The sequence below is a fragment of the Mustela erminea genome, chromosome 19 (assembly GCF_009829155.1).
Source record: "Mustela erminea isolate mMusErm1 chromosome 19, mMusErm1.Pri, whole genome shotgun sequence".
Lineage (NCBI taxonomy): Eukaryota > Metazoa > Chordata > Mammalia > Carnivora > Mustelidae > Mustela > Mustela erminea.
Window position 1 is genome coordinate 10,533,714 of NC_045632.1, and position 23,773 is coordinate 10,557,486.

Sequence of the window (23,773 nt, forward strand, 5' to 3'; positions counted from 1 at the left end):
ACGTGCAAAGTGAAGAGACCGAACTCGCGCAGAGACTTTAGCCGTTTATGTATAAAGAAGTAGGATGCCGGACGGTAAACGCATCGGCAACGCGGGTGCCTACAGGCCGATGACGTCGTCCAGCTCGAGGTCCGCGTTGGGGCGGCAGTGGGCCCTGGGGTGCTGTGCCCCGGTGCTGGGGTCCAAATCGGGCTTGGCAGCAGCGGCCCCCGGGCGCTCCGCGTCCATGACGCCCAGCACCGCGTCCAGCATGGAGGGGCCCAAATCCAGGTGGAAGGACAGCAGCGGGTCGGCGGGCGCGGGTGTGCGGAGCGCAGGCGGCGGGGGCTGCGGCATGGCGGGCGGCGGCGCGGAGCGCGGGGCCCCGGCGGGGGGCGCCCGGGGCTCGGGGGGCGGCCCACCGCCGTGACGGCTCAGGAACGAAGTGTCCCCGAAGGCGTCGCCGCCGCGCCCCACGTGCAGCGTGTGCCGGAAGTCGCCGAGAGGCGCGGAGATGGACAGGGCGCCGCGCTCAAGCCGCTTCTTGGGCTGCGCGGGGCCCAGCTGCTTCAGCACCGGCATCTGAGGGGTCGGGGTAGGAGGTAGGAGCAGGTCAGCCTGCCTCCACCGGCGGGAGCCCCATCCCCCCGCCCCACAGCCCGCGTCCCCACCCTGGGCCTAGGCGCGGTTCAGAGGATGCTCTCCCAAATGACAGGTCAGGTCTGCCCGTGACCACTGCGCCAGGCTGATTCCACTAAAGGAATATTCCATATTCCCGTCTTCCCACCGGCTGGGCCACAGGCAACATGCCTCTCCAAATCTGAACGTTTCCTAAGCTTGGCAGAGGAACTGCAGCTTCTCTGAGGCCGAGATTTCCCGGGCCTTACCCTGAAGACAGGGCTGACTTTGTCTACCAAGTGCCCCAGGCACCGTGCCTAGCCCCCACCCCCACCCCCACTTCTAGAGGCCCCAGAAAATGTTACCATGCTTTATTTTAAAATGGCAGATGTCAGTCAATCTGTCTTTACACCAGCACAGTTATAAAATATAAATAAATACGGATGCACGAAAGCTTTGCCTAGGGCACAATGCAGGTCTGCCTAAAACCTCAAATTCAGGTTCAGGGTGGGCCCGGGGATCTATACTTGCACAGATTTTATAATTCGAGTTATTTGATTTTGAAAGAGATAATATAATGTCTTACATTTTCACAAGTTTCCCTAAAAATAGCAAGAATGGCATAAATTTGAAACTGGCAGCTAGTACCGTATGAACTCGGTTTGCTATTGCCTCATTGCTGCCCTGGATTCTACGGTAAATACGGTAAATTGCCAACCTTTGCCTATATCCTGGAACTTGGTTGTTTTTATGGAACTTCTGGGAAGACCTTTGGTGACCCTGTACTTTGTTTTAACAGTCACTGTTATCTTAATAATAATAATAACTTGGTTTGAATCAAAGCCCTACCCTTGGTTTGCCAGCTGTATGATTGGGATAAATTATGCGATTTCTCTATGTCTGTTTCCTCTCTGTAAATGGGAAAAAATAACCCCACCTTCCTTGGGGGGCACATAGAAACATCTCAATTAAAGAAAATTATATTTGTAATAGTGCCAGCTAATTAGTAATTCTAGTGCTGGGGGGAAGAGTTGTCCTCATATAACTATAGAACAAGACCAAGATTTGATAAAATCCTATGAATCAGTCAAAGCAGCCACCATTATTCTTTTAGTAACTATCACCCCAGGAAGTATCAGTGATAATGCAGAGAAAAATGAAAGCTAAGAGGATTTAAAATAATTATAGCTGGATGTGTTCTGAAGACCGCCCTGTAAAGACACACACACACACACACACACACACTTATTTCTCTGGGAAAACCAGTCTTGATTTACCACCTCTGTAGTGTTTCTCAAACTTCTCTGACCTCTGCCTAGATGAATAAATATATTTTAATTGCAACGGGGCATGCCATCGCCTCTCCTCCCCACACCACCCCCAAGGAAAACAAACATTTTATGAAACAAGACTTACAACATGCTAGGCGCTCAGATATTTTCAATTCTAATCTATTTTATTTTTTTGAAATGCTTACCTCTGCTCATTAATAAATTTCAATCCACAGTTTAAAAAAAAAACCATAAAGCGACAACAACAACAAACCTCTCCCCATGCTAGCAGTGGCTGTCCTTACTCTGCAGTGAATTGTGTGGGGAAAAGAGCACACAACTCAGACAAATGCCTAGGTTTCCATCTGGCTGTGTGTGTGTGTCTAGATTTGGGCAAGCTACTTAACATTTTTTACCTCATTTCCTTTTCTCAAAAATGGAACATAGGAATATAGGATGTTCCTATAAAACTTTGTAGTCTCCTTGCAAGATTGGTGGGATGTTGCCAGCAAAGTCTTGGCAGTGCTCAGGACACAGTCTAAAGTTCAATAAAATGCTCAGTAGCTATCTGGGATCATTCTCCCATGTCCCAGAGAAGGACACACTCAGAGAGGGTATGTGACTTGCCCAAAGTCACAAAGCCAGCTCTGTGGGACACCAGAGCCCAGACTTACCACTTCTACCCCCCGCTGCCCCTTGAACGGACCCCTCCCCAGACAGCTCTCTGCCATTGGCTCTTCTGCCTGCCCATGCCCTACTTGGTCCCTCATCCCAACGCTCTGTTGCCCTCAGCCAACACCACTACCATTTTCCAGTTCCTGGCCAAACACACCTGTCATTTCCTTTCTGTGGGAACCTGAACTCACTTCCTCAACCTTAAACCTCAGTTTAGTCCACTGAAAAACAGAAGTCAGAATGCCTCTTTGCTAGGGGTTTTGTGAAGTATATTCACCGTGCTGAAGTTATGTTTCCTAAGCGGGAACCTAAGTGTGTTACTCCAACAAACTCACTCAATCCTCAGAACAGCTCCATGAGCTCTACAAAGGCGGTGGCCAAGGTGTAGAGGTGGAGTAAATTGCCCAGGGTCACACAACAACAAATGTTAGGGGCTGGATTTGGAAACCAGGCAGATACACTAAACCTGATGAGAGTCTGAAGATGGTATCAGATTGCTTAGAGGCCCCCACGGATAAGATGGGTGTGTGTGCATCCCCATGGAAACAATGTTTCCATATGCTTTAAAGGCATTTTTTACACCCCTGACTATGTTTGTTTGCCTTTCTTTTCCTCTTTTTCCATCCCAGACAGAGAATAATGAGTTAGAAATCCTTTCGGAGTAAGACCTCTTCTTGCTAGCTCTGAGGGCCTCGGGCAAGTCATTCCAGTTTTCGGAGCCTCCAGCCTCAGGGTCCTCTTAAATAAAAGGCTCCAACCTCCCTCAAGCAGAGTTGTACGCTTGAAGCAATGAGGTCATGCTAGGAAAAAATGCCGTCAGCCAGCCAGGGCTCCTACAGAGAGGGCTGTTGTTCACCACAAACGCGAAAGAGGCAGAGCGCGCAGGAGCGAGGTTGGGACCCCGAGGGGCCCGGGGCCCCGCGACTCCAGGCTCGGCGCAGCCGCCCTCCTGCCGCCCCCTTCCAACCTCCCCCTCAGCAGGCCCGCCGCTCCAGCTGCGGGAGTGGAGGGCACAGCTGGTTCACCTCTGTCCTCTCTGGCCCCAGCCCCGCCAAGACGGAAATAACCGCCTGCTCCACGCCCGGCCAGACCGGTTCTCGGGTCGGGGGCAGGCAGCGACGCGGGCGGAGCCAGGCCCGGGAATGGGAGACCCCCGCCCCGTGGGCTCGCCGCGCTTGCTCCGGCCACGTGGCTGCCGCCCTGACTTGAGCGCCCGCGCCCCCTTTGCCCGTCTGTCCCTCGTCCCTCCGGACCTGACCCGGGGACCTTGAGGCCCGGCTCCCCGCGACCCCTTACCTCTTGGTCCTCGCTGAGAGGGGCAGTCGCGCTCTCAGGCTCAGGCTGGGGGACCCCCCTCTCCTTTTCGAGGTCCAGGCCCGCGCCTTCTTCCTTCTTCCTCCCGACGGTTCTCACCTGGCAAAGGAAGTGTCATGCGGACCCCGGAGTGGGGGGATGGGGCAGGTGTCCAGGACCCAGGCGTTCGGGTCCACAGTGCCCCCTCAGGAACCCTCCTCTCTCAGGTCCCAGGAGTCCTGCCTCCTACCTTTCTTACTCCTCAGACCCAGGAGTCCCAAGCCCCCCTCCTTCAGGCCCTGGGGTCCAGGCCTCAGACCCAGGAGTTCGAGCCCTACCCCTGGCAGCCCCTGGCACCGGGTCCCTTCTTTACCTGCACCGGAGACCGAGGTGTCAGCCCCTCTCGGGGGCATAGTAGGAACCCAAACGGGCTGCGGAGTCACCGTCTAGGCCAGCTCAGTCCGTCTGGGGCAGAGAGGGTTAAGTCACAGGCCCCTCCCAGCCTTCCTGATTCCGCCCCCCCACCCCAAGTTTGCCTCTAGGATTTAAAGGACTCCAAAGTAGTGGTGGAAAAGCTGAGGCCTCCGGGCAGAGTGTAGAGTGTGGGGGCGGTGAGAGGCCCGACTGGGTGTGCAGAGAGGACACGCAGAGGGGTGGGGGATGGCCAGGGCCGCCCCCAGCCTGGCCCCTCCCCCTGCCCAGCTTGGAATTTCCTGAAGCTGGGGAAGTCTGGTTGTTTAGAAGAGTAATTTCTTCCAGATTGCAGCGGTTGGAGGAGAGAGTGTAGAGGGAGGAGAAAGAGAGGGAGAGAGAAAGAGAGACAGAGAGAGTTTAAGAGAGATAACGAAATAGACAAGGTCCCTGAGCCCTCAAGAGGATGGAGGTAGTGTTGGGGGCGGGGGGCGGACAGGAGGCAGCTCTAACCCTGCTTTGGAGGGTTTCCTGGATGAATGTCCCTGCCCAAAGCGGCTGGTAGAAAGGTCATTACAGGACTCCGAGCGCCTGTGCCTTTTGGTGACAAGAGAGTCTCAGATCTGAGTGTTGGGAAGATGGGTCCCAGGCCAGAGTGAGGGAGCGCTTTCCTTGGGAAGAGAGCAGAGTTCTCTGGGATGAGGCTGGCTGGGAGGAGTGGTGTGGAGATAGAGGCCCAGGGCGGAGACTCAGGGCTAGGGCTGTGGGGCTGCAGAAGAGTCAGTTTGACAGATCACAAGGAGTGCAGCTTGAACACAATCTCCAAGAAGTGGCAAGTTAGAGGGCGGAAGGAAGAAAGCTGGGAGCAGGTTGGGAGGCAGGGCGGAGCAGAGGGCACTAACGTTTCTGAGGTCTCTAAGGTGGAGTTCTTTTTGCCTGGAGACCTCAGCTCAAAAGCCACTGGAGACTGCGGCATGCTGAACCAGGCAGGATAAGGAACAGGATAACACGGTCAGATCCCAGTACTAGAAAGTTCATTCTGGGATTCACGAGTGGGATGGACTGATTGGAGTGAGGCTGCAGTTCAAATCCAGAGCAAAATTTAAAGGGTGTGTGTTGGGAGAGGAGGGGAATTGCAGAAAACTCAGTAACCGAGATAAATAATATATTTAAATACAGATTTTTATTAATTATTTTTACGGAGGTTAAAGTCACATAACATAAAAGCAACTATTTAAAAGCAGGGTTTGGTACATCTCCAGTGTTGTGCAACCACACCTCTATCTAGCTCTAAAACATTTTCATCCCCCCTCCCCCACCCAGAGGAAGCCCCTTACTCATAACCAGTTCATCCCTCTTTCCCCTCCCCCTGCTCCTGACAGCCCTCACTCTGCCTTCCAGCTCTGTGGGTTTGCTTGTTCTAAATGTTTCGTATACATGGAATCCTAGATATGTGGCCTTCCGTGTTTGGCGTCTGTCACTGAGTGTGATGTCCTCCAGGTTCACCCACATCATAGCACGGTCGGTGTTTCATGGTTTTCATGACCCAATAATATTCCATGACACGCATAGACTACATTTTGTTTAGAGGAAATAAGATTTTTAGTGCACTATTTTAAGGATGGATGCAGGAAAAATCCATAATGAAAAAAAAAATCAAAAACTTCAAATAAACAGGGCACCTGGGTGGCTCAGTTGGTTAAGCATCTGCCTTCAGCTCAGGTCATGATCATGGAGTCCAGGGATGGAGCCCCACGTGGGGCTCCCTGCTCAGTGGGGAGTCTGCTTCCCCACCCCTCCCTCTGTGCTCTCTCTCAAATAAAATAAATAGATAAATTTGTTTATTTTAATCTTAATTATTTATTTTAATCTTAATTTTATTTCAATAACTTTTAATAAATCTTAACAATTTATTTATTTTAATCTTAATCTTTTTAATCTTAAAAAGAAACTTCAGATAAAGACAGGATCAGGGTTGTTATAAACTTTATTGGATTGCTGGGGACATAAAGGAAAAATCTGTCACACTAATCGCCATCTTCATTTAGATTTTTGATGTTTTGTTCATCATGGATGGGTTAGTGATTCTTTTAGTTGCATTTATTCATTTGTTGTGTCATATTGTTGTCAATCTTTGTTACTGACTCATGGATGTTGCTTTAATTTTATTTTAATATTATTATTATTTTTTTGCATCACCCTCCTACCTTTTTCCTGGCCCTGGCCGAGAGGCTGTGAGACTGGGTGTAGGGATCCTGGGGAGGGGCCTAAGTTGGAGCAGGGGCCACAGGGATGGAGAGGAAGGTGCAACCAAAAGGGATTCAGGTCGGCTTACCTGGACTTGAGAGCCAGGACGGACAGGATTTCCTGGAGAGAGAGGAGCCAAGGATGAGAGGATTGGTTTCCCATTGCTGGTGTAAGGAATCTCCACAACCCGTGTGGTTGACAACCACTTACATTTTTAATGCCACAGTTTCTGCAGGTCAGAGTCTGGGTGGGACATTAGGTCTGCCAGGGCTAAAGTCAAGTCAAGTCAGCAGGGCCCTGCCCTTTACTTGGAACAACCCTCTTCCAAGCTCATTGGGGGCATTGGGTGAATTCAGTTCCTTGTGGCCATATGCCTGTGGTGCCTTGCTTCTGCTAGCCCAGCTGGGGGCTGGTGAGTGGAAGCTGCCTGCATCCATCTGGTGCTTTCTGTGCTACTCGCCCCTGCTGGCGGTGAGTCAAATCCTTCTGATTTCCCATTCCATTTTCTTCCATTTCCCTCCTGCCTCTAGCCAGAGAGAGTTCTTTGCCTTTAAGGGCACATGTGATTAGATTGGGCCCACCTGGGTAACACAGGTGTACCGATCAGGGTTTTCCAGGGAACCAGAACTTACTCTATGTGTATATACATACATGTATTAAGATATACGTATTATTAAAATATATAATTAGGATACCTATATAGTTAAGATATATAAAAATACTAATTTTTATTGATTACCAAGTAATACATATCCCTGCTCTCATATATATATATATATATGTATATATATAATATTACATACATAATTGGATTCTGTGCTTGTAGGGGCTGGCTAGCCACAAATCCATAGGGCAGTGTGGAAACTCTATCAGGCAGGAGCAGATGCTGCAGTCTTTTTTTTTTTTTTAAAGATTTTTTTTTTTTAATTTTTATTTATTTGACAGAGAGAGATCACAAGTAGGCAGAGAGGCAGGCAGAGAGAGAGAGAGGAGGAAGCAGGCTCCCTGCCGAGCGGAGAGCCCGATGCGGGACTCGATCCCAGGACCCTGAGATCATGACCTGAGCCGAAGGCAGCGGCTTAACCCACTGAGCCACCCAGGAGCCCAGATGCTGCAGTCTTGAAGCAGAATTTCTTCTTCTCCCGAAAAACCTTTGTTTTACTCAACTGATTGGATGAGGCCCACCCATGCTCTCAAGGGTAATCTCCTTTAGTTAGAATCAAGTGATTGTGGTATCAACCACATCTACGAAATGCTTCCACCAGCAACAGTTGGGTTGCTGTTTAAGTCAATAAATGGGCCCTGTAGCTGGGCCAAGTTAAGATTCACCACCACACCAGGAGAATCTATTTTAAGGTCTGCAAGATATTTTAATCCTATCTGCAAAGTCCCTTTGCTATGTGATCAACATAGTCATATGTTTCAGGCATTTACGGACATCTTTAGAGGCGCATTCTGTCTACCCCACAACCCTCAGAGAGTAGGTCTTGGGCATTTGTGGGGCCAAAACCAAAGTGCACAACATGGGGTCAGGGGGAGCAGGCCAATGAGACAGGCTGGGGATTAAACCCAGGAGAGTTGGAAGCCTGGCCGGCCTTGTGGGCAACTGACCTGCCCAGTCCCTTGGGACCCCGTGCTCCAAAAGGCTCTGCACTTGGTTTAATGATTGACTGTGACCATCTTGAAATTGTTAATGATGGGTGAACAAGGGACGCTACATTTTCACTTGTAACACACCTCACTGATTGTGTAGGTGATTCCTGGATGGAAATGCAGGAAGAGAAGAGGCCTGGGACAAAGCATCTGAGAACGGTGACATTGAAGGGATAGCAAGAAGGAAAGGAATTTGGACAGGTCCTGGGCGGCAGCCAGAGGAAGAGGGCCAGAGAGACAGGCTCCAGGAGGTCAGGGAGATAGCACAGTCCCTCCCTGCAGTTTCAAAAGCAGGTCAACTATGATAACAAGTTTCACTGGATTTAGTAACAACCCAGAGACAGCTGTGGTCTGGGTGAGCTGCAGGGGACTGGCACTGGAAGCCAGACTGGGGTGGGTGTGGGAGGCAGGGGAGAGGAGGTGAAGACCCCGGGGGGTCTGGCAGTGATAGGAAGGAAGGAGAGATAGGGTATCTGGAGGTAGAGGTAAGGGTCAGAGAAAGAGTTCTGTTTCTTTGGTTGGTTTGGATACATTTGGTATCTTTTTGTTGTGGCTGTTTTTTATTTTTAATGTAATTTTTAGTTACACAGATAATACATGAGTATACCCGGTTTGTAAAGAGAGAAATAAACCTTGACTAGTAAGGTTTTGATGACCTCCTCCAATCCAATCTCCATCTCATGTATCTCATGAAATCAATTTGGGGTGTACATCTCCCAAATAGGCTGGGTCCTTGCAAACACACAGACCAGCATTTTCCACCTGTTTGCTATTGCCATTTGGGGCCAGGTCATTCTTTGTCATGGGTGGGTTGTCATGTGTATTTGGAATGTTCAGCCACATCCCTGGCCTCCACTCACTGGAGGCCAGTAGCTCATCTTCCCCCCACCCCCAGCATGGTTGACCAACAGTATTTCCAAATGCCCCTGGTCAGGGAATATTGCCCCTTTCTGAGACCTGCTGATGGAGATGGTGCTCCAAGAAAACATTTTAAATGCACAAATGAACTCCTACTGGATGATCTGGAGCTACTGCTTTTTTCTTTTCCACTTAGCCGTTTCTTTTGGGAATCATTGATTGTTACTGCAGACAGATTTTGTTTTACTTAATTTTTTTTAGGTGATCTCTACACCCAACACGGGACTCAAACTCACAACCCCAAGATCAAGAGTCATATGCTCTACCGACTGAGCCAGTGAGGTGCCCCTACATAAAGGCTTTTCTTTTTTTCAAAAGATTTTATTTATTTATTTGACAGACAGAGATCATAAGCAGGCAGAGAGGCAGGCAGAGAGAGAGAGAAGCAGGCTCCCTGCTGAGCAGAAAGCCCTATGCAGGGCTCCATCTCAGGACCCTGGGATCACGACCCAATCCGAAGGCAAAGGCCTAACCAGTGAGCCACCCAGGCACCCAAAGTTTTTTTTTTTTTTTTTAAATTAATTTTTAGGCATGGTTAGATAACTTAGCTGCTGCAGCTCTTAAGGTGTGCAGGTGGGATTTGAATTCAGGCAGGCCGACCCTGACAGAGAAGGAGGATGGAAGATACAGGAGGGGCATGTTCTGTGATGGAGGGGACCCCGCTGGAATAAGGAAGACAGGGATCTGCCCAGTGGGACTTTCTGGAAAGATGAGAATGTCTTATTATCTGCACTGTATACTATGGTAGACCCATGCGGTGGCTGAGCACTTGAAATGTGGCTAGCAGAACAGAAGAACTGAAATTTAAATTTTACTTAATTGACTTAGAAGGAAATTGCCAGTAGTGGCTGGTACTGATTGTTCCAGGTCCAGAGCACATGGAGGGGAGTTAACCCAGGGCAGGGGTGCTGCTTCTTGAAAGAGCAGGTGGAAGGTGGAGGGGTAACTGCAGCCTAGGTCATCTTATGAGGGGGCAAGGTAGGGATGGGCAAGTGCTGGGGAGGCTTCCCCCTCAGGCCTGGATCCCGGTACCAAGGGAGCTGGGGTGAGCAGGCAAGGTGTTTGTTCAGCTGTGCTAGATAGGAAGGGAAAGCGGGCTTAGAACTGAGCCCCAGAACTGGCGGACAACATCTATGGAGCCCTTGCTGTGTGCCAAGCCTTGTTCTAAGTACTTCTCAAATATGATCTCACGTAGTCCTCACATCACCCTCAAAGTATGTGCTATTATTATGTTCACTGAACAGATGAGGAAATGGAGGCCAGGAGAGTAGGGGTCATAGGGTGCAGTGACCAATGCACAGGCTATGGGGATTTCTCCAGCAGCTCAGGGATGTGAATGGGGGAGGCTGAGGGACTGAGGGACGGGGTGACCCAGAGTCAGGTTTTGCCATCAGAAAGGATTTCCAATACCCAAAAGGACTTTGAAACACTCCCATCTAGGTTCAGAGGGAGAGGAGAAAGACCCAGAGAGGAGAGGGACAGGAACAGAGATAGAGAGGCAGAGACACACACAAAGAGGGAGAGAAATTTATGGAGAGAGGAGGCTCTGGAAAGATGGCGACAGAGAGAGAGGGAAGGATGGAAGAGGGAGTGAGGGCCATGCCAGCAGAGGGAGCCCCAGGAGAACAACTGCACTGAGACTGACCTGCAGCCAGTCTGCCTGCTTCCCAGGACAGCTGAGCTCTGTCTCTGGGGTTCCCTCTCATGAGTCTCAACTCCTTCCTCCTTCTGCTGAGCCATCTCACCGTGCCCCATGCAACCAAGACCGTTTACAGTTCCTTTCTCCTCTGCCCCCAATCCCACCAGGAAAAGTTCCTGGGAGCCTACCGCAGGTTCTGTAAAAGAGAGGAGCAATTTTTCTGGTTCAGGTGGCAAAGGTGAGGAAGGAGGGAAGGGCCAAAAGGTGATCCTTGTAAACTCCTGGCCAAAGTGCTGTGAGACCTGGTCTTCTCTCTGGGGCAGAGGAGGGGATTCCTAAGGTCCTTCTCTTCTTGATGCTAAATGTGGGCAGGTGGGATTGTGGCAAAAGCCCATTTGTTGGCTTCAGACAGGTTTGGCTGCATGTCCCACTTCCACCAACTCTTGCCCTGTGGCCCCAGGCTGATCACTTTCAACTCTTAGTTCCAGTGTCTTAATCTGTATCAGCTATCATCAATCTTCACAGTAATCTACAAAAGCAGCTACCATTCCTGAACACAGGCAGTTTTTCAGGCTGTGTCTTGGCACATAGTGACTAGGGTAATGATGATGATGATGATGATGATGATGATGGTGGTGGTGGTGGTGGTAATAATGGTAGTAACAGCTCCCATTCTTGCATGACTGCTAACTATATGTCAGGCACTTTACACCACATATCACACAGAGAAACAGTTTAGTTTCTTACCAAGACCCTATGAAGTAGGTCCTAGCATTATCCTCATTCTATAAATGACAACACAGAGACATGAGGGTGGCTTCCCCTAAGTCACAGCATAGTTAATGAGACAGAGCTATGATCAAATCCTGGGCTGCCTGGCCCCAGATCCTGCCCTCATGGCTGAACTTTTTGCCTCCTGTGAAAAACAGAGTAAAATAATAATAATCTCTGACCATCAATCTTCCAAACATTCTTATGAAGCAGGAACCATAATCACTGCAGTCTTACAGAAAATCAAAGTGAGTCTCAAAGAAGTGAGATGATATTCCCAAGGACACAGGGCTAACAAGAGGCAGCTCTAGGTTTTGAAACCAGTTTGATGTGCCCCCAAATCTGATATCTTTTGGTCATACCCAGTAGCTGGTACCGTGAACCTGGTCTCGTAAGATATGTTCTGAGGCAGATAGGGAGAGCTAACATTATATGACACCTCAAGCTGTCCCAGTCGCTGGCATGCTGGGCGTGGGGCCAACATCCTGAGCTTCCAAATTCTATCTCCATTCAGGATGCACAGATTGCCAGGGGAATTTGAATTAATGTCAACTACAGACATCCCCCTGTATTTTTCCAATTTACCTTCACGCTCCGACTGAGTATTTTCTTTTCTTTTTTTTTTTTTTTAAGATTTAAAAAAAAATTATTTATCAGAGAGAGAGAGCGCGAGCGAGTGCACAAGCAGGCAGAGAGGCAGGCAGAGGCAGAGAGAGAAGCAGGCTCCCTGCCGAGCAAGGAGCACGATGCAGGACTCGATCCCAGGACGCTGGGATCATGACCAGAGACAAAGGCAGGGGCTTAAACGACTGAGCCACCCAGGCGTCCCTGACTGAGTATTTTCTATTTGACTCCTGCGTGGAGGCTATATAGGACCAATGATTGGGGCTCACTGAGGCAAACTTGCCAACCAAGATATCAGAATAGGGTAACTTTGTTGCTCCCGCAGACTCTGGCCATGGTACTGAAATGGACGGTCCAGCCAAGTAACAATCAGCACCATGGACAGCAACACAGAGCCCACCCTCCTGGAGTGGGGTCCCTATGGATGAAATGGGGAGGGTGTCTATACACAGGTCCAGGGGTGTTAGGGACACCCAAAAAAGACAATTTTGCAGTAGGCAGGGAAGCTCAACATTTAGACGAGGATGACTTTGACCACAGAACGCTGTCATCTGGGGAACTTAATTTCTTTTCTACTGTACACTGAGAGACAGCAGACATCAAAGCACACTGGACTTGGTTTGGTCATAATGTTGTCCTTTCTGGATACAAGTGTACAGTGTGACTGTGATAAAAATCCACACTCAAAATGTCAGGGCTGTGCTGCTCGCTTTACAAACAAAGATTACATCTTTGCTTTTTTCCCTATTGGCGTAAAGTTCATAAATGTAAAACTGACCACTCACTATTTAAAAAGTGTACAATTCAGTGGCATCTGGCACGCTTACAATCTTGTGCAACCATCACCTCTAACTAGTTCCAAGGTATTTTCATCCCCAAATTAAACCCTGTACCCACTGTATCAGCTAGAGGACCAGATACTTTTTCCCTGAAATCCACCAAAGGCATGGTTGCACACGTGGACTTCCACGGCACCCTCTCATGGTTTGTAGCATGCCCTGCTGAGCCCCTACCCTCTCCCCAAGGTCCTGCTCTGCTGCTAAGTACCTCCTGCTCCCTCTGGCATCACCTTTCTGCATGGACAAGGTCACCTAAGCAAGGGTCACTGACTGGGAGGTGGTCAATGCCAACACCTATATCTATAGGGCTGAGTTTCAGCAAAGCGTCACCACCCTTTCCTCCTGCTTCTTCAGGAATCAAGGGTGGTTGCTTTCGCATAGAAATAGAAGTGCCTTTCTGGGGAGAGCGGCCCTGACCCCAGGCCCCAGTTTCCCTGCAGCAGGTGGGAGGACACTCTCTGTGGAACAGTGTCCTCTGGTGTCTGTGGGAAGTGTCCTTCATGGCCTCTGAACCCACAGGGCTGCTTCCTAGGCCGTGTCCATGGCAGAGCCCATAGCCTTCTGTTTCTTTGAGGCTGGGGAACACGGAGGTCAGGGCATCAGACATCCAATTTCAGGCCAAGAATCATAAAGCACGTGGGCCTTGATGCCCGGAGGTATGGCTGACATAGAGAGCTTGATTCTCTTGTCCTGGAAAAACAGTGGTGACAGAGGCTGGGTCTGCTCTGGGCTTGTGCACCAGGTCTGGGGACAGCCCCACATCTATGCCCCTGGTCCAAGAACACACCACAGACCCCTTTCTCTCCCTATAAGACCTCGCCTTGCTGACCCCAGGATCCCCTAGGCAGTCCCTTCCTCAGGACTTGAGCTCTGCCTGGGAACTTTCATTTCTCTCTTTGACTATGACCAAACGTTTTATCCAGAACTTCTCTGCATTTGGAGCAGAGGGGGCCTCTGAACATGGGCCTGGTCTGCTACCTTGACTATGAAGTCTGACCCCATAGTCATTGTCTTTTTAAAATTCATATTGGGGCATCTGGGTAGTTCAGTCAATTAAGCATCTGCCTTTGATTCAGGTCATGGTCCCAGGGTCCTGGGATCAAGCCCCACACTGGGCTCCCTACTCATCAGGAAGCCTGCTTCTCCCTCTCCCATTCCCCTTGCTTGTGTTCCCTCTCTCTCTGAGTTGCTTTCTGTCAAATAAATAAATAAAATATTTAAAAATAAAATAAAATAAAATAAAATAAAATAAAATTTATATTGGTAAAAACAATTAACAGGAGATCAACCCTCTTAACAAATTCCCAAGTCTATAATTCAATATTGTTACCTAAAGGCACAATGTTGCAGAGCAGGTACTTAGGGCTTGCTCATCTTGTAGAACCAAAGGTCTGCACCTGTGGAACGTCGTCCCCCCACCTCCCCTCACCCTGAGCCTTGGCAGCCACCATGCTACTCTCTGCTTCTATGTGTCTAACATTTTAGATTCCTCACGTCAGTGGATTCGTGCAGTCCCTCTGTGACTGGCTTAGTTCACTTAATACTATGTCCTCAGCATCCATACATGTTGTTACAAATGCTATATTACCTCTTTCTTAAGAATATTTCCGGAATAAAACCCCATGGTATGTGGGTACCACATGTACTTTATCCTTCCAACCACTGATGGGCACTTAGGTTGTTTCCTTGTCTTGGCCACTGTGAATAATGCTGCAATGAACAATAGAGTGCTAATTTTCCTTTGAGATTCTAATTCATTCCTTTTGGATCAATACCCAAGGGTGGGATTGAGGGATTATATGGCAGTCCTATTATTAATACTTCGTAGAGCCTCCATACTGTTTTCCAGCAGTGGCACCATTTTGCTTTCCCACCAACAGTGTACACAGGTTCCAATTTTTCTGTATCCTCTTCAGTATTTTTTGTCTTTGTGTGTGTGTGTTTTTGAGAATAGTCATCCTAATAGATGTGCAGTGATATCTCCCTGTTGTTTTGATTTGCATTTCCCTGACAATGAGTAATGGTGAGTACGTAATCAGTCCTTAAGGATACCCCATAAGAATGAGTACAAGGTTTTTATTTTTTAATATTCAGCTTATAATTCCCTACTGCTATATATTTTCATATTTCTGTTCATTTCTCTTTTTCAGATAAGTAACTGTGAGATCCATTACTGAATGTCTATCTTCTGATAATCTGAGCCCTCACTGTGACTACATCTTCTCGTTTACAGATGACTGTTCAGGGCCTGGAAAAAAATCTGAGGGTTCAAATGGACATTGGCTGGGTGAAGGGCTGGCACAAAGACATCCCCATAAATGGAAATCTTGAGAAGGGAAGTGGTATTCCCTTGGGCACACCCAGGTTGTAGTGGCCAACAGGGCCGACTCAGGACTGGAAACGTCCCCACCCTCTTCAGGAAGAAGGTCACGCCTGGTAGATGGAAGGTTGGGCACACCATAGATCAGGTCTCACTTGCCTGCAGAGGAAGCAGGCATCCTCTGGAGCCCCTTCTTCTGAGCCTGACGATGGGAAAGCCCCCTGCTGCCTGCATCCAGTCCAGGCATCTGTCTGTGCAGGCTTGTCCAGTGGGAGGCAGCACCATGACCTTTATGGTTCTTCTCTGCCTTGGTGAGTTTTCGGAAGGATGGGGATAGACACCTGTGTGGGAGAGGGGAGCCCTCTCAAAGCCAGGCTGTGTTCTCTCAGGAGATCTCATGAACTTGGGGTGCTTAGAAAAGGTGGGGATCTGCTCAGGAGTCAGTGGCCTCTCACTGGGATCTCTCTTCCAGGACTGTGTCTGAGCCAGATGACCCATGTGCAGGCAGGTGAGCCTATCCCCAGGGGTCCCAGGTCCCACCTCCTCCTTGGGCACAATATAGGACCCCCATCCCTGCCAGGGCATCTGGAGGATGGAGGAGAGGAATCTTAAACTGATCAATAAAAACGTGTACAAGGGGCCCCAGGGCTGAGAACCAGGGGAAACTGAGGCATAGAGAATACCAGGACTGCAATTCTGATTCTCTTTCAGAGACCCTGCCCATACCCATCATCTGGGCAGAGCCAGATCCTGTGGTGGCCCAGGGGAAGCCTGTGAGCATCTGGTGTCAGGGATCTCAGAATGCTGACCAGTACTGCCTGTACCGGGAAGGGGTCCCAGAGCCCTTGAGGAGGGAGTTTCCCCTGGGACCCAGCAACAAGGCTAAGTTCCCATTCCCACACATGACCTACCACCTTGCTGGTCGCTACTCCTGCTTGTATCACAGACAAACAAGCTGGTCAGTGCCCAGCAAGCCTCTGGACTTGGTGGTCACAGGTGAGCCAGTGTTTCTTTCTGCACAGATGAGGTGGCTGTGCCCCGGGAGGGACCTCCCTTTCTATAGCACAGTCCCATCGACCATTGGGGGTGGTGTTCCTCTCCCACCCCAACACCGCCCCCCCACAACATGAGATCTACCTTCTTCACAAACTTCTGAGTGCCCAGCACAGTATTGTTATAGGCACAGGGCTGCACAGCAGATCTCCAGAACTAAACTGTCTTGCAAAACTGAAACTCTGTACACATGACCCTCCCTCTTCCCCTCCTTGCAGCCCCTGGCAACCACCATTCTACTCTCTGCCTCTACGAATCTGACCATCTTTAGGTTCCTCATAGACACAGAATCATGCAGTACTCGTCCCTCTCTGCCTACCCTATTTCACTTAACGTGATTTCCTCAGGTGCCCCCCCACCCCGCCCTTCTAACACACCGGGTTTGTTCTCTTCCAGGAATGTTCAACAAACCCAGCCTCTCAGCCCTGCCCAGCCCCATCGTGACCTCAGGAGGGAGCGTGGCCCTCCAGTGTGGCTCATGGCAGGAATTTGACTGGTTCGTTCTGTGCAGCAAAGAAGGAGAGGGCCACCCCAGGCACTTGGACTCACAGCACCAAGCTGATGGGTGGTTCCAAGCGCTCTTCACTGTGGACCACGTGAGCCCAAGTCACAGGCAGACATACAGGTGCTATGGTTATTTCTCGAGCTCCCCCTTTGTGTGGTCTACCTCCAGCCACGTTTTGGAGCTCCTGATCTCAGGTGAGGAATTCAGGGCATGACTCTAGAACTCCTTGGTTCTCCAGACCAGTGAGAGGAGCATCATCCCAGGTGGGGCACTGAGGACGATGAGGTTGGGGCAAGAGAGCTCAGGAGTCTGGGAGCCAGCAGTGGGAGGCTTGTGGGAGGAGCAGGAGAAACCTGACCCTCTTAGAAACCAGAACCACCTTTTCTCCCAGGTGTGTCTAGGAAACCATCCCTGTCAGTCTTGCCAGGGCCAGTGGTGGCTCCTGGGCAGAGCCTGACCCTCCAGTGTCACTCTGATGTCGGCTACGACAGATTCGCTCTGACTAAGGAGGGGGCAGGTGACCCTCCCCAGAGGCTTGGCTGGCAGTCCCAGGCTGAGCTCTCTGGGGCAGACTTCCCCCTGGGCCCTGTGAGACCCTCCCACGGGGGCCGGTACACGTGCTATGGCGGACACACCCTCTCCTCCGAGTGGTCGGCCCCCAGTGAACCCCTGGACATCCTGGTCGCAGGTAGGAGCCATATCCCAGCCCACACTCCCACTTTTCCTGGGCTGGCATCTCAGGCACTTGTTGGAAGTGCGGGCGGGGAGCACAGGTAGAGAGGCGCCAGGGCGGGAAGCGCGAGTTTAAGACAACTGGACAGAGAAGAAGCCAGGAGCCGCGCTTGGGTGGGGCGCCTGAGTGACAGTTCAGTTCAGCTCGGGGGAGGGGCAAGAGCGCAGAGCCGCCCCAAACACCCGACTCTCTCCTCCCAGTCCAGCTCCCACAGGGGCCACCTCCCACCCTGTCTGCGCAGCCCGGCCTCCCCGTGGCCGCAGGAGAGAATGTGACCCTGCGGTGTCAGAGTGCCAGCTTCTTTGATGCGTTCCTTCTGTCCAAGGAGGGAGAGGCTGGGCCACCCCTGCACCGCAGGTCTCAGCACCAAGGTGGGGAATTTCAGGCGGACTTTCCCTTGCGCTCCGTGACTCTGGACCGCGGTGGGACTTACAGGTGCTATGGGTCACTCAGCAGCACCCCTTTCCTGCTGTCGCACCCCAGCGACCCCCTGGAGCTCGTGGTCACAGGTGAGGGGCTCTCTGAATGTCTTCCTCCCCATACCCTCTGTCTCGTGTCTGGATGTCCTCCCAGCAGGCGCCTCTCTGGAGGCAACTTGTCCTTCCGTCCTCTGCCCCACACCTCCCACTGGTGCGTGGGATCCCACTGGGCCGGGATCCACGCATGAATGCAGCATCTCTGAAAAAGCCAGAAGCCAGGAGTGCATTCACATGGTGCATCCCTGAAACTGTTCACAAATGGGGTACAAAAAAAGTAGTTACCTTGCAGTCTCTGCTACCACTTGCTCAAACCCCAAATCCACCCCAACACACTCGGCTACCTTTCCCCCCCAAACATTCAGGGAGACTCTACAAACATCTTCTGTGAGTGGACAAACATCAACATCTTAAAGACACAGTTCTGACCAGCTCTGTTTTTTTTTTTTAATGAAATGATACATTCTAAGGAATTATCTGATATCAGTAATATGCATCTCTTTTAGACTTTTTAATGGTTGTATGGTACTTTCTCGCTTTAATGTGTCAGGATAAATGTAACCAATACCCTATACTTTGGCAGTTCATTTGTTCCCAGGCTTTTGATATTTCAAAGTAACCTATGATGAATATCCTTGCACATACCAATGCACAGGGATATGCAGAAGCAATTACTCCTTCTCTCTTGGTTAAATTCTTATAACAGAATAGCTTAGTCAAAGGACATGGACATTCATTTTGTAATAAATATTGTCACTCTCTCTTCCTATGCCTCACTGTCACCCTTCTGTGTTGACTTAAAATCCTCTTCCAAATGTCACCTTGGATGTGACCCTATACAAATACCCCATTAATGCCTTTTGTAATTGAAAAAAAAAGTGTTTGATCAGTCCTAAATGTATTACAGACTTTTCTATTTATAGCTCCATCTTATCTGATACACATTTTCCCCTTCCTTCTCCTCCTTCTTTTTCTTCTTCATTGGGTATGGAGCCCAATGCAGGGCTTGAACTCACAACCCTGAGATCAAGACCTGAGCTGAGATCAAGAGTCAGATGCTTAACGGACCGAGTCACCCAGGAACTCTACATTTTCCTCCTCCTCCTCCTCATCCTCCTCCTCCTTCTTCTCCTTATTCTTTCTTAAGATTTTATTTATGTACTTGACAGAGATCACAAGTAGGCAGAGAGGCAGGCAGAGAGAGAGGGGAAGCAGGCTCCCTGCTCAGTAGAGAGCCCGATGCGGGGCTCGATCCTAAGACTCCGAGATCGTGACCTGAGCTGAAGGCAGAGGCTTTAACCCACTGAGCCACCCAGGTGCCCCTCCATATTTTTCTTCTTAATAAGAACATTGATTGTTCTTTATTACCTTCACCAAGACACACTTGGGCATGCTGGTACCACATACTGATGTGTATTGTATACTTACAAGTGTCTCACCACATGTCTTATTTACATACAGATATACATAACATATAAAATACATTATATAATATATAATATGTATATCATATGTATTTATGTGTAGTATGCATTTCATACATTTTTATGTATGAAACACATCCTATATCATATGTGTCAATAATGTACATAAATACACAAGTATGTATGTAAGTACGTCTATTATATTTCCAGATGGTCCATAACTAGTGGCTCTAGTGAATGAATGAATGTGTGAATGAATGAATGAAATAACAAAAGAAAAGCATTTGAAGGTTCTTTTTTTTTTTTAAACATTTAAAAAATTTTTGTTTACTAGAGGTGGGACAAGCTAATTTAAATGGCCTGCAGGACAGTATTTGCAGCTTCTGCAGACTTTCATAATAACATGATACATAATTAGTTTTAAGAAAAACCAGAAGAAACTCTTAATCTCAGGAAACAAACTGAGGGTTCCTGGAGGGTGCGGGAGAGGGTTAGGGTGGCTGCGTTATGGGCATTGGGGAGGATACGTGCAATGGTGGTGAGTGTATTCGAATTGTGTAATGCTGATGATTCACAGACCTGTACCCCTGAAGCAAATACTACATTATATGTTAATAATAATAATAATAACAACAACAATAAAGAAATTCTTAACATGCGTGGGCTTGTGGAATTCAGAGCAAATGTAGTTCTCAGAAATATGCAGATTTTTCAGTTCCACGCCCCAACTTCTTCAGGGATGGGATTCCACCCTTATTTTGTTTTAAGATTTTATTTATTTATTTGACAGAGAGAGATCACAAGTAGGCAGAGAGGCAGTCAGAGAGAGAGAGGGGGAAGCAGGCTCTCTGCTGAGCAGAAAGCCCGATGCGGGGCTCAATCCCAGGACCCTGAGACCATGATCCAAGCCAAAGGCAGAAGCCAATCCCACTAAGCCACCCAGGTGCCGTGAAGGTTCTTAACATAGGTGTAGGATGAGACTGACTGGGCTGAGGCTGAGGAGAGACTGGTAGCCTGGGGTGCCCACCCCTTCGTGTTTCTGACCCTCAGGAATCCCTGGGTGCCTGCTTCCCACCCCTAAATCCAGGATTCCTCTCTGAGGGTTAACTCAGGACTCTCTTCCCCAGGAAATCAAGCTCAGGGTGAGCTGTTGCTCAGTTTGACAAGAAAGCAAGAAGGACATGAGGGATTTCCAAACAGGTGCACTGTAAGCTTGTGGCATGGAGCATGGCTAAGCCCTTTTTTGTCATCAACATCTCAAATCAAAGTCTAAATGCAAAGGAGTTGGAGACAAGAGGGTTCACATCTCACCTGTGGCTGCAGGAGGGATCACTTTGAAGACGAGCTTGTTCCTCGGGACAGGAGAAGGGAGAATTGATAATTCAGATCCTCAGGGCAACACTGGGCTGAGCTAGCCCCAACTACTCATGTTCTCTGCTTTCCTCTCAGGGGTTCCTGCTGCTGTCACCTCATCACTGCAGACCCCAGACTCCACAAGTTGTGAGTAACAGAACATAGGCATCCTGGGGTGCATATGACCTGTTCAAGGGGAGGGGAGACCTAGATCTCCCCTGTGGGTGCAGTGGTAGGCGTGACCTGTCCTGCCCTGCATGACCTCTCTGCCCCATTGTCCCTAGCCCCACGCCCAGATCACACGCTGGAGAACCTCATCCGAGTGGGTCTGTCTGCACTGGTGCTGGTGGTGCTAGTGGTGTTGGTGTTTCAGGCATGGCGCAGCCAGACAGGTTCCCAAGGTGAAACCAAGAGGTAAATGGAGGATGGCGCTGCACATTCTTTGGGGTTTGAGAATCTTAGAACAGAATCACACCTACACAGAAGGCTGCATTAACCCAGAAGATTCTGAAGTGGTCCATGAACTGTGTGAACTCTGTGCTGAAAACCTAAAGGCAATGAAGCGGTGTTGTCTGTGCAGGAGGCAAGGACAAGGCTGGGAGAGCTCCCTGGAGGAGGGTCCTCCACCATGAACCCTGCCCCCTGCTTTGCTGTCTCCTTAGTGTCTGGCTTCTCTTATTCCCTCACCCTAATGACATGAGGCTTTATCCACATGAACATTTGTGTCCATAACTCCACTCAATTTTTTTGGTTCTGCTCCAACACTGTGTATCACAGAAGTCTTTTTATCACATGCACACTCCCTGATGTGTTTCCAGTCCGTGCCTCCAGCTCTAAGTGCAGAGACTCAGGTAATGCGGCTGAGCAAACGTTTAGATGGATTGAAATTTATATCCAGCCTGGAAGGTGCAAGCCCAGAACGACATTCCAACCCAACCCCTGTCTGGGATTCTGCAGGCTTCTCTCTCTTCACCAGGTGCTTCCTGCATGGCTCCTCCCCCAGCATCAGCACCTGGAATCAGCACTCTCCCATATGAGCCTCTGGTGCTTTCCCGTGTAACTGTTAGTGATGATGGCTTTTTCAGGGCTGTGGTGCCAATTAAATGAGATTGTAAATTCCAAGATGATAGATGTTTGCTGTTTGTTTTGATTTCAGTATTAAATTCTGCGGAGCAGGTAGCATCTCACAGACCTCTGGTAGGTGTGCAAATTGCTCCAGCAAGTTTGGTAGGGGGTAGTGTGGATTTCCTGGTTTGGGGGAAAAGATATGCATCTATGATCAGGCAGTCCAGCACCTAGAGGTTTGCCCTGGAGAGCCCTGTGCACATATACCCAAGGATATAAAGCACCAGAGTCAGAGGAGAAGCATTGCTCCACTAGCCAAAAACTGTAAACAACAAAATTCCACCAACCGAAGGATGAATGAGTATTTTGTGTTACTTTTATACAGTGGAATGCAATACAACAGTTAAAATGCACAAAGTAGGATGACAAACAGAAAAAATACAGCTTGATCTCACAAATATGATGATGAGTGAAAGAAGGAAGCCAAAAAGGATGCATGTGATACTATTGCATTATTAACAGAACACAACATAAATTATGTAAGAGTCATAAAAGGTATAAAAACCATGAAAAGGGGTGAAATGATTAATTTAAAATGATGGTAACCTGTAGAGAGGGTGGAACCGCAGGGTATGATCACAGTGAACATTACTACGGGAAACCATGTGGGAAATAGCAGATTGTCTGAATCCCCATCCAGGCTCTGGTCTAGAGAGGAATCCAGTACCCTGGTTGTATGTTAACATCAGGTGGAATAGCCTTGTATGGGGTGGACGTCTGATTTTTTAAGTCTTATGGGAATGATCAATATTGCACAGTGGTTATGGGGCAAAGATGGTCAATCTGGACTTTGGGGTTTAATTCATTATCTATTGGGCCTAGTACAGTTAAGCAATGGGTGGGGACCAGGCATGGGACTTATTCTATTCTGATAAAATTTTTTCTCTGTCCCACTAAATTGATAGTCTAAAGAGAACTATGTACACATGGAGAAAGGCAGAATCTAGCAAATTGTCAGGAAGACCGAAATGGGGGCGGGGGGGAACAACTGACAATACTCCACAGACAATACTCTAATGCTGGCATTTTGGGGTCTCCCCACCATGTGACAGTAAACTCCGCGAATGATCCACATTAACTAAATCCAATCAGAACACCAAGCAACTTGAAGTTGGAGCCGGGACTTGTCCTTCCCAGTGTCATGTAAGTTACTACTGAAAGTGAATCCCAGAATACCCATGTCCCCCAATTAAAATGGAAGTCAACCATCTATTTCAATTAGGTAGTGTTTTGAGTATCTCACAAAGGTTTGATTTTAATGGAACACATTCAGGAATCAGCTAAATTTTTTTATTTCTTATGATTTTTTATTTCTTCTCATGTGTGAAGATTCACCCATTTGAAGTACTTCCTTCTTCCTCTTTTATTTATTTATTTATTTATTTATTTATTTATTTTTTATTTTTTATTTCCAGCATAACAGTATTCATTATTTTTGCACCACACCCCGTGCTCCATGCAATCCGTGCCCTCTATAATACCCACCACCTGGTACCCCAACCTCCCACCCCCCGTCCCTTCAAAACCCTCAGATTGTTTTTCAGAGTCCATAGTCTCTCATGGTTCACCTCCCCTTCCAATTTCCCCCAACTCCCTTCTCCACTCTAAGTCCCCATGTCCTCCATGCTATTTGTTATGCTCCACAAATAAGTGAAACCATATGATAATTGACTCTCTCTGCTTGACTTATTTCACTCAGCATAATCTCTTCCAGTCCCGTCCATGTTGCTACAAAAGTTGGGTATTCATCCTTTCTGATGGAGGCATAATACTCTATCCCCAGGGGTACAGGTCTGTAAATCACCAGGTTTACACACTTCACAGCACTCACCAAAGCACATACCCT

At 48.8% G+C, this 23,773-nt stretch overlaps 3 protein-coding genes across 17 annotated transcripts in view; 2 read left to right on the top strand and 1 right to left on the bottom strand.

Annotated features, from left to right (window-relative positions):
* The window catches only part of LOC116579282 (leukocyte immunoglobulin-like receptor subfamily A member 6), a 355,647-nt gene that overhangs the window by 198,447 nt on the left and 133,427 nt on the right, over positions 1 to 23,773 (top strand). The gene's annotated exons all lie outside the window — the stretch shown is intronic.
* Positions 37 to 4,506, bottom strand: CDC42EP5 (CDC42 effector protein 5). Its single transcript, XM_032324530.1, has 3 exons — positions 4,210 to 4,506; positions 3,840 to 3,956; positions 37 to 561 (listed from the first exon to the last, which is right to left on the bottom strand). The coding sequence occupies exon 3, from the start codon at positions 559 to 561 to the stop codon at positions 100 to 102; it is 462 nt and encodes a 153-aa protein (XP_032180421.1). The 5' UTR covers positions 3,840 to 3,956; positions 4,210 to 4,506; the 3' UTR covers positions 37 to 99.
* Positions 15,450 to 21,942, top strand: LOC116579285 (leukocyte immunoglobulin-like receptor subfamily A member 6). 4 transcript variants are annotated; one of them, XM_032324456.1, is made up of 9 exons: positions 15,450 to 15,569; positions 15,731 to 15,766; positions 15,970 to 16,254; positions 16,708 to 17,010; positions 17,208 to 17,504; positions 17,750 to 18,058; positions 20,899 to 20,949; positions 21,087 to 21,216; positions 21,779 to 21,941. In XM_032324456.1, the coding sequence occupies exons 1-9, from the start codon at positions 15,467 to 15,469 to the stop codon at positions 21,837 to 21,839; spliced, it is 1,575 nt and encodes a 524-aa protein (XP_032180347.1). In that variant the 5' UTR covers positions 15,450 to 15,466; the 3' UTR covers positions 21,840 to 21,941. The 4 variants fall into 4 exon arrangements, with proteins under 4 accessions (XP_032180347.1, XP_032180350.1, XP_032180348.1 ...); XM_032324459.1 differs by lacking the exon at positions 15,970 to 16,254 and having other exon boundaries at positions 21,779 to 21,942; XM_032324457.1 differs by lacking the exon at positions 15,731 to 15,766 and having other exon boundaries at positions 21,779 to 21,942.